Below are 13,767 nucleotides of genomic sequence, written 5' to 3' on the forward strand. Positions count from 1 at the left end.
CAATAATATAACCATGATAAATCAATAATATAACCATGATAAATCAATAATATAACCATGATAAATCAATAGTATAACCATGATAAATCAATAGTATAACCATGATAAATCAATAGCAGAACCATGATAAATCAATAATATAACCATGAGAAATCAATAATATAACCATGATAAATCAATAATATAAATCAATAATATAACCATGATAAATCAATAATATAACCATGATAAATCAATAACATAACCATGATAAATCAATAACATAAATCAATAGTATAACCATGATAAATCAATAATATAAATCAATAATATAACCATGATAAATCAATAATATAAATCAATAATATAAATCAATAATATAACCATGATAAATCAATAACATAATCATGATAAATCAATAATATAAATCAATAATATAACCATGATAAATCAATAATATAAATCAATAATATAACCATGATAAATCAATAGTATAACAATGATAAATCAATAATATAAATCAATAATATAACCATGATAAATCAATAATATAACCATGATAAATCAATAATATATCCATGATAAATCAATAATCAAACCATGATAAATCAATAATATAAATCAATAATATAAATCAATAATATAACCATGATAAATCAATAAAATAAATTAATAACATACCCACGATAAATCAATGATATAACCCTAATAAATCAATAATATAACCATGATAAATCAATAATACGATAGAGAGGGTCCAAAGGGAAGCAGGTTGGCACGCCAGGTAGAACTCTGACTCTAATCAACACACCTGTAGTTTGAGGGCGAAGGCAGTGGGGTTGGTCTCTGCTAGGTCAGGCTCCACAGCCTCCAGGTACACCAGGGGGTCAGGACACTCAGACAGCCTGGTTAAGAGGGGTACGTCTGGGGCTGGGACCTCCATAGGGCCCTGGGTGGGTAGCTACAGTACAGGGGGTGGCAGCAGGGAGGCGGAAGGGGGTGAGGAGCGGGGTGAGGAGCGGGTCAGCGTTGCGTAGCAAAGCTTTGGGCAGGTGTCAGAAGGTTGGTAGTGGCTGAGATGCTGAGAAGGAGGTGTGAGTTGTTTCTTGCTGGCCGGTAGGTAGTTTAGGGTAGTTACCTTATGGAAGTTAACTTACGCCAGGGCTTTGAAAGTTTAACCGGGGTAGCATCTACACTGGAGGCCATACAGTATTTAGGGTTGGCACTGTCGCCCTCTACTGTATACATGACAATAACACGGACAGAGTTGAGAGGTCGCGGCATAGCGAACTGGGAAAGAAAACGTGCCGTAACATTGTATTCTGAGATGAGCCTGACACAAAGAGCGTACAGATGGAAGACGACGAGAAACATACATTCATTGCATCAGGTGTATTGATAGATGTATTTTTTCTCCAAACGTATTGATTGACAGCCAGAGAGTTCAATATTGTGACTCACCACTCCATGATCCCTGTCTGTGCTCTGTGTCCGGCTGAGTGACTGGCTCTCTCTCTTCCTGATCTTCTCCTTCTCTCCAGCGGACCCCTCCGGACCGGGCCGAGACCCCTCCGGACCGGGCCGAGAGCCCAGCACCGGGGTCTTCATCTGGGCTGTGATCTGGGCCTCTATCTCCTCAAAACTCCTAGAGAGAGGGAGAGAAGGAAGGAGGGATGTTGAGGAGGACAGAGAGGATCTATGTGTGGTAGAAGCATTAAAATAGTGACTAGAAGGGGATAGTAACTGAAATGTTTTTCAGCATACCCTTCTAAATCTGAGATTTAGAACTAATTAGTAATGTAATTAGTGCTCATGTTGATCACTGTGTGTGACTAAAGAGTGTGTGTGTGTGTGTGTGTGTGTGTGTGTGTATTGTACCCTGTGCAGGGAGAGTTGGGTTCTGATCCGTGGTTAGGCTTGGTCAGGCTGTCTGTCACAGAGTCCAGCTTCAAGTAGAGAGCAGAAGGTTTCTTCACAGACAGAGGCTGGAGAGAGAGAGTGTGAGAGAGGGCAGGAGTGTGTGAGAAAGACAGAGAGTGTAAGAGAGTAGGGGAGAGAGAGATAGAGTAGGAGAGAGCAGGAGAAGACATTAATACAATTAGACACAACCAAATCACGAAAAAACAAAAAGACAATTACTTTACACATTGGAAATAATTAACAAAAATCAGAGCAAACTAGAATGCTATTTAACAGAGAGTACACAGTGGCAGAATACCTGACCACTGTGGTAAAATACCTGACCACTGTGACTGACCCAAACTTAAGGGAAGCTTTGACTATGTACAGACTTAGTGAGCATAGCCTTGCTATTGAGAAAGGCCGCCGTAGGCAGACATGGCTCTCAAGAGAAGACAGGCTATGTGCACATTGCCCACAAAATGAGGTGGAAACTGAGCTGCACTTCCTAACCTCCTGCCAAATGTATGACCATATTAGAGACACATATTTCCCTCAGATTACACAGATCCACAAAGAATTTGAAAACAAACCCAATTTTGATAAACTCCCATATCTACTGGGTGAAATACCACAGTGTTCCATCACAGCAGCAAGATGTGTGACTTGTTGCCACAAGAAAAGGTCAACCAGTGAAGAACAAACACCATTGTAAACACAACCCATATTTATGCTTATTTATTTCCCTTCTGTACTTTAACCATTTGTAAATTGTTACAACACTGTTTTTAGACATAATATGACATTTGAAATGTCTCTATTCCTTTGGAACTTCTGTGAGTGTAATGTTCACTATTCATTTTTATTGTTTATTTCACTTTTGTTGATAATCTACTTCACTTGCTTTGGCAACGTAACAAATGTTTCCCATGTCAATAAAGCCCCTTGAATTGAAATTGAACCAAGAGCACACAGCAGCAGTAAAATATGTCAGAAACACAAAGATATTTTAACACTAAAGTGTGCAAGGACAGTCCGTCTCAAAGACAGTCCGCCTCCAGGACAGTCCGCCTCCAGGACAGTCCGTCTCCAGGACAGTCCGTCTCAAAGACAGTCCGCCTCCAGGACAGTCCGTCTCCAGGACAGTCCGTCTCCAGGACAGTCCGTCTCCAGGACAGTCCGTCTCCAGGACAGTCCGTCTCAAAGACAGTCCGTCTCAAAGACAGTCCGCCTCCAGGACAGTCCGCCTCCAGGACAGTCCGCCTCCAGGACAGTCCGCCTCCAGGACAGTCCGCCTCCAGGACAGTCCGTCTCAAAGACAGTCCGCCTCCAGGACAGTCCGCCTCCAGGACAGTCCGCCTCCAGGACAGTCCGTCTCCAGGACAGTCCGTCTCCAGGACAGTCCGTCTCCAGGACAGTCCGCCTCCAGGACAGTCCGTCTCCAGGACAGTCCGTCTCAAAGACAGTCCGTCTCCAGGACAGTCCGTCTCCAGGACAGTCCGCCTCCAGGACAGTCCGCCTCCAGGACAGTCCGTCTCCAGGACAGTCCGTCTCCAGGACAGTCCGCCTCCAGGACAGTCCGTCTCCAGGACAGTCCGTCTCCAGGACAGTCCGTCTCCAGGACAGTCCGCCTCCAGGACAGTCCGCCTCCAGGACAGTCCGTCTCCAGGACAGTCCGTCTCATAGACAGTCCGTCTCCAGGACAGTCCGTCTCCAGGACAGTCCGTCTCCAGGACAGTCCGTCTCCAGGACAGTCCGCCTCCAGGACAGTCCGCCTCCAGGACAGTCCGCCTCCAGGACAGTCCGCCTCCAGGACAGTCCGTCTCCAGGACAGTCCGTCTCCAGGACAGTCCGCCTCCAGGACAGTCCGTCTCCAGGACAGTCCGTCTCCCGGACAGTCCGTCTCAATCATTATGTCAGGTAAACATATAGACATACTGTAAGTAACCAGTATCGAATCTTCATAGATCACTTCAGTATTTGAGCTAGTTTCACTTCTATCTCCCGACCCTTTCCTATCAGATTGTGGATAGATATTCACCTGTGAAGAGGAACCTTCCTATCAGACTGTGGATAGATATTCCCCGGTGAAGAGGAACCTTCCTATCAGACTGTGGATAGATATTCCCCTGTGAAGAGGAACCTGTGGATAGATATTCCCCCTGGTAAAGAGGAACCTGTGGATAGATATTCCCCCGGTGAAGAGGAACCTGTGGATAGATATTCCCCGGTGAAGAGGAACCTGTGGATAGATATTCCCCCGGTGAAGAGGAACCTGTGGATAGATATTCCCCCGGTGAAGAGGAACCTGTGGATAGATATTCCCCCGGTGAAGAGGAACCTGTGGATAGATATTCCCCGGTGAAGAGGAACCTGTGGATAGATACTCACCGGCGAAGAAGAGACAATCTTCTCCATGTACTCAATCTCATGGTCTGACACTGGAGACAACAGAAAAGACAGAGTTAGAAACAGAAAGAGAGAAAATAGAAGATTGTCAGAGGAAGAACAGTGACAGTTAAGGACAGAAAAGGCTGGCTGGACTAGGTTAGACTGGGCTGGACTAGGTTAGACTGGGCTGGACTAGGTTAGACTGGGCTGGAATAGGTTAGACTGGGAGGGACTAGGCTAGACTGGGATGGACTAGGTTAGACTGGGATGGACTAGGCTAGACTGGGCTGGACTAGGTTAGACTGGGCTGGACTAGGTTAGACTGGGAGGGACTAGGCTAGACTGGGATGGACTAGGTTAGACAGGGATGGACTGGGTTAGACTGGGATGGACTGGGTTAGACTGGCTGGGCTAGGTTAGACTGGGATGGACTAGGTTAGACTGGGATGGACTAGGTTAGACTGGGCTGGACAAGGCTAGACTGGGATGGACTAGGTTAGACTGGGATGGACTAGGCTAGACTGGGCTGGACTAGGTTAGACTGGGCTGGACTAGGTTAGACTGGGCTGGACAAGGCTAGACTGGGATGGACTAGGTTAGCCTGGGATGGACTAGGTTAGCCTGGGATGGACTAGGCTAGACAGGGCTGGACTAGGTTAGACTGGGCTGGACTAGGTTAGACTGGGCTGGACTAGGTTAGACTGGGAAGGACTAGGTTAGACTGGGAAGGACTAGGTTAGAATGGGATGGACTAGGTTAGACTGGGCTGGACTAGGTTAGACTGGGATTGACTGGGTTAGACTGGGCTGGACTAGGTTAGACTGGGCTGGACAGGGCTAGACTGGGCTGGACTAGGTTAGACTGGGATGAACTAGGTTAGACTGGGCTGGACTAGGTTAGACTGGGCTGGACAAGGCTAGACTGGACTGGACAAGGCTAGACTGGACAAGGCTAGACTGGACTGGACAAGGCTAGACTGGGATGGACTAGGTTAGACTGGGATGGACTAAATTTAGACTGGCTGGGCTAGGTTAGACTGGGATGGACTAGGTTAGACTGGGCTGTACTAGGTTAGACTGGGCTGTACTAGGTTAGACTGGGATGGACTAGGTTAGACTGGGATAGACTAGGTTAGACTGGGCTGGACTAGGTTAGACTGGGCTGGACTAGGTTAGACTGGGCTGGACAAGGCTAGACTGGGATGGACTAGGTTAAACTGGGATGGACTAGGCTAGACTGGGCTGGAATAGGTTAGACTGGGCTGGACAAGGTTAGACTGGGCTGGACTAGGTTAGACTGGGATGGACTAGGTTAGACTGGGCTGGACTAGGTTAGACTGGGCTGGACAAGGCTAGACTGGACTGGACAAAGCTAGACTGGACTGGACAAAGCTAGACTGGACTGGACAAGGCTAGACTGGGATGGACTAGGTTAGACTGGGATGGACTAGGTTAGACTGGGATGGACTAGGTTAGACTGGGCTGGACTAGGTTAGACTGGGCTGGACTAGGTTAGACTGGACTGGACTAGGTTAGACTGGCTGGGCTAGGTTAGACTGGGATGGACTAGGTTAGACTGGGCTGGACTAGGTTAGACTGGACTGGACTAGGTTAGACTGGCTGGGCTAGGTTAGACTGGGCTGGACTAGGTTAGACTGGGATGGACTAGGTTAGACTGGGCTGTACTAGGTTAGACTGGGCTGACTAGGTTAGACTGGGCTGACTAGGTTAGACTGGGATGGACTAGGTTAGACTGGGCTGGACTAGGTTAGACTGGGCTGGACTAGGTTAGACTGGCTGGACCAGGTTAGACTGGCTGGACTAGGTTAGAATGGGATGGACTAGGTTAGACTGGGCTGGACTAGGTTAGACTGGGATGGATTGGGTTAGACTGGGATGGACTAGGTTAGACTGGGCTGGACAGTGCTAGACTGGGATGAACTAGGTTAGACCGGGCTGGACTAGGTTAGACTGGGCTGGACAAGGCTAGACTGGGCTGGACTAGGTTAGACTGGGCTGGACTAGGTTAGACTGGGATGGACTATGTTAGATTGGGATGGACAAGGCTAGACTGGACTGGACTAGGCTGAAATAAGATGGACTGGACTAGGCTGGACTTGGCTGGACTGGGCTTGGCTGGATAAGGCTAGACTGGGTTGGACTAGACTGTTCATGTCCGTCTCTTCATGTAATGCATAGCTGTAGGACCCACTTTTAACCCAGACAGGCAGACATACTCTGGGTAGCTGGATAGCTAGCTGCTTAACGTCAGATAGAAATCAATAGTGATGCAGCATGCAGACATTAACTTTGACATGAAATTGTTCAATAACTATTGAATTACATTTTTATTTTTAACTCTCTCCCTTTCTGGCTCCATTTGATCAATGTCAGCCTTGATTTGGCCATATATATATTGAAGGAAACACTCACTTACCTCGACTGTTCTCGTTGACAAATGCTGTGAGGTCAGAGGGTTTGGGGAAGTCCTCATGGGGGTCAGAGGTCCTCTCTGCCTCCATGTATGCCCACTTGTGGTTGGTTGAGGAGACCTGCTTCTCTTTTTGATTGGAGGAAGAGGCCAGCTTCTCTTCGTCTGTAGCGTGGTCGTCCTGTAGCGGGGGGATATGAGGCTGGGCTTCATCTACTGGGGTGGACTCCTGGATCGGAGGAAGGAGGTGAGGGGTTGTGGAGGTGAGGAGGTGAGGGGTTGTGGAGGTGAGGAGGTGAGGAGGTGAGGGGTTGTGGAGGTGAGGAGATGAGGAGGTGAGGGGTTGTGGAAGTGAGGGGTTGTGGAGGTGAGGTGAGGAGATGAGGATGTGTGGAGGTGAGGAGGTGTGGAGGTGTGGAGGTGAGGAGGTGAGGAAGTGAGGGGTTGTGGAGGTGAGGAGGTGAGGGGTTGTGGAGGTGAGGAGGTGTGGAGGTGTGGAGGTGAGGAGGTGAGGAGGTGAGGGGTTGTGGAGGTGAGGGGTTGTGGAGGTGAGGAGGTGAGGGGTTATGGAGGCGAGGGGTTGTGGAGGTGTGGAGGTGAGGAGGTGAGGGGTTGTGGTGGTGAGGAGGTGAGGAGGTGTGGAGGTGTGGAGGTGAGGAGGTGAGGAGGTGAGGAAGTGAGGGGTTGTGGAGGTGAGGAGGTGAGGAGATGAGGGGTTGTGGAGGTGAGGAGGTGAGGGGTTGTGGAGGTGAGGAGGTGAGGGGTTGTGGAGGTGAGGGGTTGTGGAGGTGAGGAGGTGAGGAGGTGAGGGGTTGTGGAGGTGAGGGGTTGTGGAGGTGAGGAGGTGAGGGGTTGTGGAAGTGAGGGGTTGTGGAGGTGAGGTGAGGAGATGAGGAGGTGAGGAGGTGAGGGGTTGTGGAGGTGAGGGGTTGTGGAGGTGAGGAGGTGAGGGGTTGTGGTGGTGAGGAGGTGTGGAGGTGAGGAGGTGAGGGGTTGTGGATGTGAGGAGGTGAGGAGCTGAGGAGGTGAGGAGGTGTGGGGTTGTGGAGGTGTGGAGGTGAGGAGGTGAGGGGTTGTGGAGGTGAGGAGGTGAGGAGGTGAGGGGTTGTGGAGGTGAGGAGGTGAGGGGTTGTGGAGGTGAGGAGGTGAGGGGTTGTGGAGGTGAGGAGGTGAGGGGTTATGGAGGTGAGGAGGTGAGGGGTTGTGGAGGTGAGGAGGTGAGGGGTTGTGGAGGTGAGGGGTTGTGGAGGTGAGGAGGTGAGGGGTTGTGGAGGTGAGGAGGTGAGGGGTTATGGAGGCGAGGGGTTGTGGAGGTGAGGAGGTGAGGAGGTGAGGAAGTGAGGGGTTGTGGAGGTGAGGAGGTGAGGGGTTGTGGAGGTGAGGGGTTGTGGAGGTGAGGGGTTGTGGAGGTGAGGAGGTGAGGGGTTGTGGAGGTGAGGGGTTGTGGAGGTGAGGAGGTGAGGGGTTATGGAGGTGAGGAGGTGAGGGGTTGTGGAGGTGAGGAGGTGAGGAGGTGAGGGGTTGTGGAGGTGAGGAGGTGAGGGGTTGTGGTGGTGAGGAGGTGTGGAGGTGTGGAGGTGAGGAGGTGAGGGGTTGTGGAGGTGAGGGGTTGTGGAGGTGAGGAGGTGAGGGGTTGTGGAGGTGAGGGGTTGTGGAGGTGAGGAGGTGAGGGGTTGTGGTGGTGAGGAGGTGTGGAGGTGTGGAGGTGAGGGTTTGTGGTGGTGAGGAGGTGTGGAGGTGAGGAGGTGAGGGGTTGTGGTGGTGAGGGGTTGTGGAGGTGAGGAGGTGAGGGGTTGTGGTGGTGAGGAGGTGTGGAGGTGAGGGGTTGTGGAGGTGAGGGGTTGTGGTGGTGAGGAGGTGTGGAGGTGAGGAGGTGAGGGGTTGTGGTGGTGAGGGGTTGTGGAGGTGAGGGGTTGTGGTGGTGAGGGGTTGTGGAGGTGAGGGGTTGTGGAGGTGAGGAGGTGAGGGGTTGTGGAGGTCCCGTTTGGCTCAGTGTGTGTGTGTGTGTGTGTGTGTGTGTGTGTGTGTGTGTGTGTGTGTGTGTGTGTGTGTGTGTGTGTGTGTGTGTGTGTGTGTGTGTGTGTGTGTGTGTGTGTGTGTGTGTGTGTGTGTGTGTGTGTGTGTGTGTGTGTGTGTGTGTGTGCGCGTGTGAGTGTGTGTGTGTGCGTGTGAGAGAGAAGACTGACCTGTGATGATAGCTCAGACGTGGGCGATCTCTTTGGGGACCTCTTGACTCTGAAAGTATTACTGGAAGAGGAAGGAGAGAAGAAGAGGAAGGAGAGAAGAAGAGGAAGGAGAGAAGAAGAGGAAGGAGAGAAGAAGAGGAAGGAGAAAAGAAGAGGAAGGAGAGAAGAAGAGGAAGGAGAAAAGAAGAGGAAGGTGAGAAGAAGAGGAAGGAGAGAAGAAGAGGAAGGTGAGAAGAAGAGGAAGGAGAAAAGAAGAGGAAGGAGAAAAGAAGAGGAAGGAGAAAAGAAGAGGAAGGAGAAAAGAAGAGGAAGGAGAGAAGAAGAGGAAGGAGAGAAGAAGAGGAAGGAGAAAAGAAGAGGAAGGAGAGAAGAAGAGGAAGGAGAAAAGAAGAGGAAGGAGAGAAGAAGAGGAAGGAGAAAAGAAGAGGAAGGTGAGAAGAAGAGGAAGGAGAGAAGAAGAGGAAGGTGAGAAGAAGAGGAAGGAGAAAAGAAGAGGAAGGAGAAAAGAAGAGGAAGGAGAAAAGAAGAGGAAGGAGAAAAGAAGAGGAAGGAGAGAAGAAGAGGAAGGAGAGAAGAAGAGGAAGGAGAAAAGAAGAGGAAGGAGAGAAGAAGAGGAAGGAGAGAAGAAGAGGAAGGAGAAAAGAAGAGGAAGGAGAGAAGAAGAGGAAGGAGAAAAGAAGAGGAAGGAGAGAAGAAGAGGAAGGAGAAAAGAAGAGGAAGGAGAGAAGAAGAGGAAGGAGAGAAGAAGAGGAAGGAGAAAAGAAGAGGAAGGAGAAAAGAAGAGGAAGGAGAGAAGAAGAGGAAGGAGAGAAGAAGAGGAAGGAGAGAAGAAGAGGAAGGAGAAAAGAAGAGGAAGGAGAGAAGAAGAGGAAGGAGAGAAGAAGAGGAAGGAGAAAAGAAGAGGAAGGAGAAAAGAAGAGGAAGGAGAGAAGAAGAGGAAGGAGAAAAGAAGAGGAAGGAGAGAAGAAGAGGAAGGAGAGAAGAAGAGGAAGGAGAGAAGAAGAGGAAGGAGAAAAGAAGAGGAAGGAGAGAAGAAGAGGAAGGAGAGAGAAGAGGAAGGAGAGAAGAAGAGGAAGGAGAGAAGAAGAGGAAGGAGAGAAGAAGAGGAAGGAGAAAAGAAGAGGAAGGAGAGAAGAAGAGGAAGGAGAAAAGAAGAGGAAGGAGAGAAGAAGAGGAAGGAGAGAAGAAGAGGAAGGAGAGAGAAGAGGAAGGAGAGAAGAAGAGGAAGGAGAAAAGAAGAGGAAGGAGAGAAGAAGAGGAAGGAGAGAAGAAGAGGAAGGAGAGAAGAAGAGGAAGGAGAAAAGAAGAGGAAGGAGAGAAGAAGAGGAAGGAGAGAAGAAGAGGAAGGAGAAAAGAAGAGGAAGGAGAAAAGAAGAGGAAGGAGAGAAGAAGAGGAAGGAGAGAAGAAGAGGAAGGAGAGAAGAAGAGGAAGGAGAGAAGAAGAGGAAGGAGAGAAGAAGAGGAAGGAGAAAAGAAGAGGAAGGAGAGAAGAAGAGGAAGGAGAAAAGAAGAGGAAGGAGAGAAGAAGAGGAAGGAGAGAAGAAGAGGAAGGAGAGAAGAAGAGGAAGGAGAAAAGAAGAGGAAGGAGAGAAGAAGAGGAAGGAGAGAAGAAGAGGAAGGAGAAAAGAAGAGGAAGGAGAGAAGAAGAGGAAGGAGAAAAGAAGAGGAAGGAGAGAAGAAGAGGAAGGAGAAAAGAAGAGGAAGGAGAGAAGAAGAGGAAGGAGAGAAGAAGAGGAAGGAGAAAAGAAGAGGAAGGAGAGAAGAAGAGGAAGGAGAAAAGAAGAGGAAGGAGAAAAGAAGAGGAAGGAGAGAAGAAGAGGAAGGAGAGAAGAAGAGGAAGGAGAAAAGAAGAGGAAGGAGAAAAGAAGAGGAAGGAGAGAAGAAGAGGAAGGAGAAAAGAAGAGGAAGGAGAGAAGAAGAGGAAGGAGAAAAGAAGAGGAAGGAGAGAAGAAGAGGAAGGAGAGAAGAAGAGGAAGGAGAAAAGAAGAGGAAGGAGAGAGAGAGATGTGAGCGGATCAGAGCATCGCTGGCAGAGACTTCATCAATAACCGCTCCATAAATAAGTCAAACCGTAATCAATACATCAACGCTATTGTCTTTTAAACAACAAGAGGTATATTTTCTCCCTCCTATTGCGTATGTTGAGCTCAGTAAGTAGTCATTCACAACACAAGGGGGATAATGACAAAGCAATGATGTCCATGTGCATGTTGTTGGGATTCAACTGAAAATACGTGTTTCAGGATTTTGCGTCGCTAGTTTAGTTAGCGTACATTGCGTTAATTTGACTAGAATTACAGTAGGTTGGAAGTCAATTTCTGCCTCAACATTTGCTGTCATGATTCACATTGATGGTCTACATTAGTCTGGGGTTCCCAAACCTCTCCTCAGGGACCCCCAGACATTACAACCCCCCCCCCCCCCCCAGATGTTTCACTATTTAATTTTAGCCCTGAACTAGCAAAACTGATTCAAGTAGTCAGGAGCTTGAGGATTAGTTGACGAGTTGAATCAGGTCCTAGTTCTGAAATAAATCAAATGCATGGAAAGGCTGCATCAGGCAACAGAATGTTAATTCTTTGCCTAAGTTAGCATGTTAGCATGTTAGCGTGTTAGCATGTTAGCGTGTTAGCGTGTTAGCATGTTAGCGTGTTAGCGTGTTAGCGTGTTAGCATGTTAGCATGTCAGCATGTTAGCGTGTTAGCGTGTTAGCGATATGAGATGAATAGTCCAAACTAATGCTGTCATGATACCAGTATTACGAAACTAATATACCAGATTTTCCTGAAGCAGATTTCACTCTATAGTCCTTTCAAACCTACTTTTGTCAAATATTAAGCGAGTTTGTTTTTTCATGGCTCTGTGCCGATTAGTCCAACCGAGGCACCGGGTCACCGGGTCACCGTGGCACCGGGTCACCGTGGCACCGGGTCACCGTGGCCCTGGGTCATGCAAAGCGAACCGGGCCCATTGTGTGCTGTAGCTTTAAAAAGAAACACATGAGAATCTGGGTGTTTCTGTAACGGTCCTGACCTGTTTTATGTTGTTTTTGTATGTGTTTATGGTCAGGGCGTGTGTTTTGGGTGGGCAGTCTATGTTTTCTGTTTCTATGTTGGTTTTGGGTTGCCTGGTATGGCTCTTAATTGGAGGCAGGTGGTTTGCGTTTTCCTCTAATTAAGAGTCATATTTAGGTAGGGCATTCTCACTGTTTGTTTGTGGGTGATTGTCTTCCGTATCTGTGTTATGTTTGCACCATACGGGACTGTTCGGTTGTTCGTTTCGTTTTGATGTAGTCTGTTCCTGTCCGTGAGTTTTACGTTAGTTATGTAAGTTCATGTTCAGGTTTTTCGTCTACGTCGTTTTCTTGTTTTGTATTTTGAAAGTGTTTTGTTTTTCGTGTTGCCATCATCGTGTCAATAAAAGATGGCTTATTTCCCGAATGCTGCATTTTGGTCTGATGATCCTTCTCTCCTCTCCTCATCCGAGGAAGAGGAGAACGACAGCCCTTACAGTTTCCAACATTAGGTTTTCTTCCAGAAATGAATTTTGCTTCATGTTTCCTTTCCACAATACGGGTAGTGTGACCACCCTCGCCTAAACCCAAATATCTAAGTACCTTAGTGTGACCACCCTCGCCTAAACCCAAATATACTGCACCTTAGTGACCACCCTCGTCTAAACCCAAATATACTGCACCTTAGTGTGACCACCCTCGTCTAAACCCAAATATACTGCACCTTAGTGTGACCACCCTCGCCTAAACCCAAATCATACTGCACCTTAGTGTGACCACCCTCGCCTAAACCCAAATCATACTGCACCTTAGTGTGACCACCCTCGCCTAAACCCAAATCATACTGCACCTTAGTGTGACCACCCTCGCCTAAACCCAAATCATACTGCACCTTAGTGTGACCACCCTCGCCTAAACCCACGACTAACCTCTGTTGCTCATCAATAAAGGAGCTACTACCGTGTGAATGGTCTCTATACCTTGGAGAAGACAGGTTACATTTTTAAATGGCAGGATGCTCATTGAAGAAAATGGGCCTGGTAGAGCTTCTCTGATTGGTTGGTTTTGCATGGTAGAGCTTGTCTGATTGGTAGATGGGCCTGGTAGAGCTTCTCTAATTGGTTGGGTTTTTATGGTAGAGCTTGTCTGATTGGTTGATGGGCCTGGTAGAATCTTCTCTGATTGGTTGTTTTTTATGGTAGAGCTTGTCTGATTGGTTGATGGGCCTGGTAGAGCTTCTCTGATTGGTTGTTTTTTTATGGTAGAGCTTGTCTTATTGGTTGATGGGCGTGGTAGAGTCTCTCTAATTGGTTGTCTTTATGTTACTGGTGTGTTAATAAGGAGGAAGACAGTGTTGCAACATTTCCCAGGTTTTCCAGAAATCCTGGTTGGGAAGATTCCCAGAATTTCAGGAGAACCTGTGAATTTGGGGAAAGTTAGAAGGAGAGGAGCACGACGGGGAGGAGCACGGCGGGGAGGAGCACGACGGGGAGGAGCGGGACGGGGAGGAGAACGACTCCCGATGGGGAAGAGCACGACAGGGAGGAGCAAGACGGGGAGGAGCGGGGCGGGGAGGAGCACGACGGGGAGGAGCACGACGGGGAGGAGCACGACGGGGAGGAACACGACGGGGAGGAGCACGACTCCCGATGAGGAGGAGCACGACGGGGAGGAGCACGACTCCCGATGGGGAGGAGCACGACGGGGAGGAGCACGACGGGGAGGAGCACGACTCCCGATGGGGAGGAGCACGACGGAGAGAAGCACGACGGGGAGGAGCACGACTCCCGATGGGGAGGAGCACGACGGGGAGGAGCACGACTCCCGATGGGGAGGAGCACGACAGAGAGGATTACGACGGGGAGGAGC

At 48.8% G+C, this 13,767-nt stretch overlaps 1 protein-coding gene across 13 annotated transcripts in view; it reads right to left on the minus strand.

The window, feature by feature from the left end:
- The window catches only part of LOC129828560 (mucin-4-like), a 162,846-nt gene that overhangs the window by 42,753 nt on the left and 106,326 nt on the right, over positions 1-13,767 (minus strand). For 5 of the 13 annotated variants that reach the window (XM_055889599.1, XM_055889587.1, XM_055889594.1 and 2 more), the window contains 6 exons: positions 8,886-8,946; positions 6,706-6,928; positions 4,270-4,319; positions 1,858-1,964; positions 1,441-1,624; positions 791-940 (listed from right to left, as the gene is read on the minus strand). In XM_055889599.1, the coding sequence (XP_055745574.1) occupies positions 791-940; positions 1,441-1,624; positions 1,858-1,964; positions 4,270-4,319; positions 6,706-6,928; positions 8,886-8,946 (775 nt within the window). The other 8 variants (XM_055889597.1, XM_055889596.1, XM_055889595.1 and 5 more) reach the window with 5 other exon arrangements.

Source organism: Salvelinus fontinalis, chromosome 30 (assembly GCF_029448725.1).
Source record: "Salvelinus fontinalis isolate EN_2023a chromosome 30, ASM2944872v1, whole genome shotgun sequence".
Lineage (NCBI taxonomy): Eukaryota > Metazoa > Chordata > Actinopteri > Salmoniformes > Salmonidae > Salvelinus > Salvelinus fontinalis.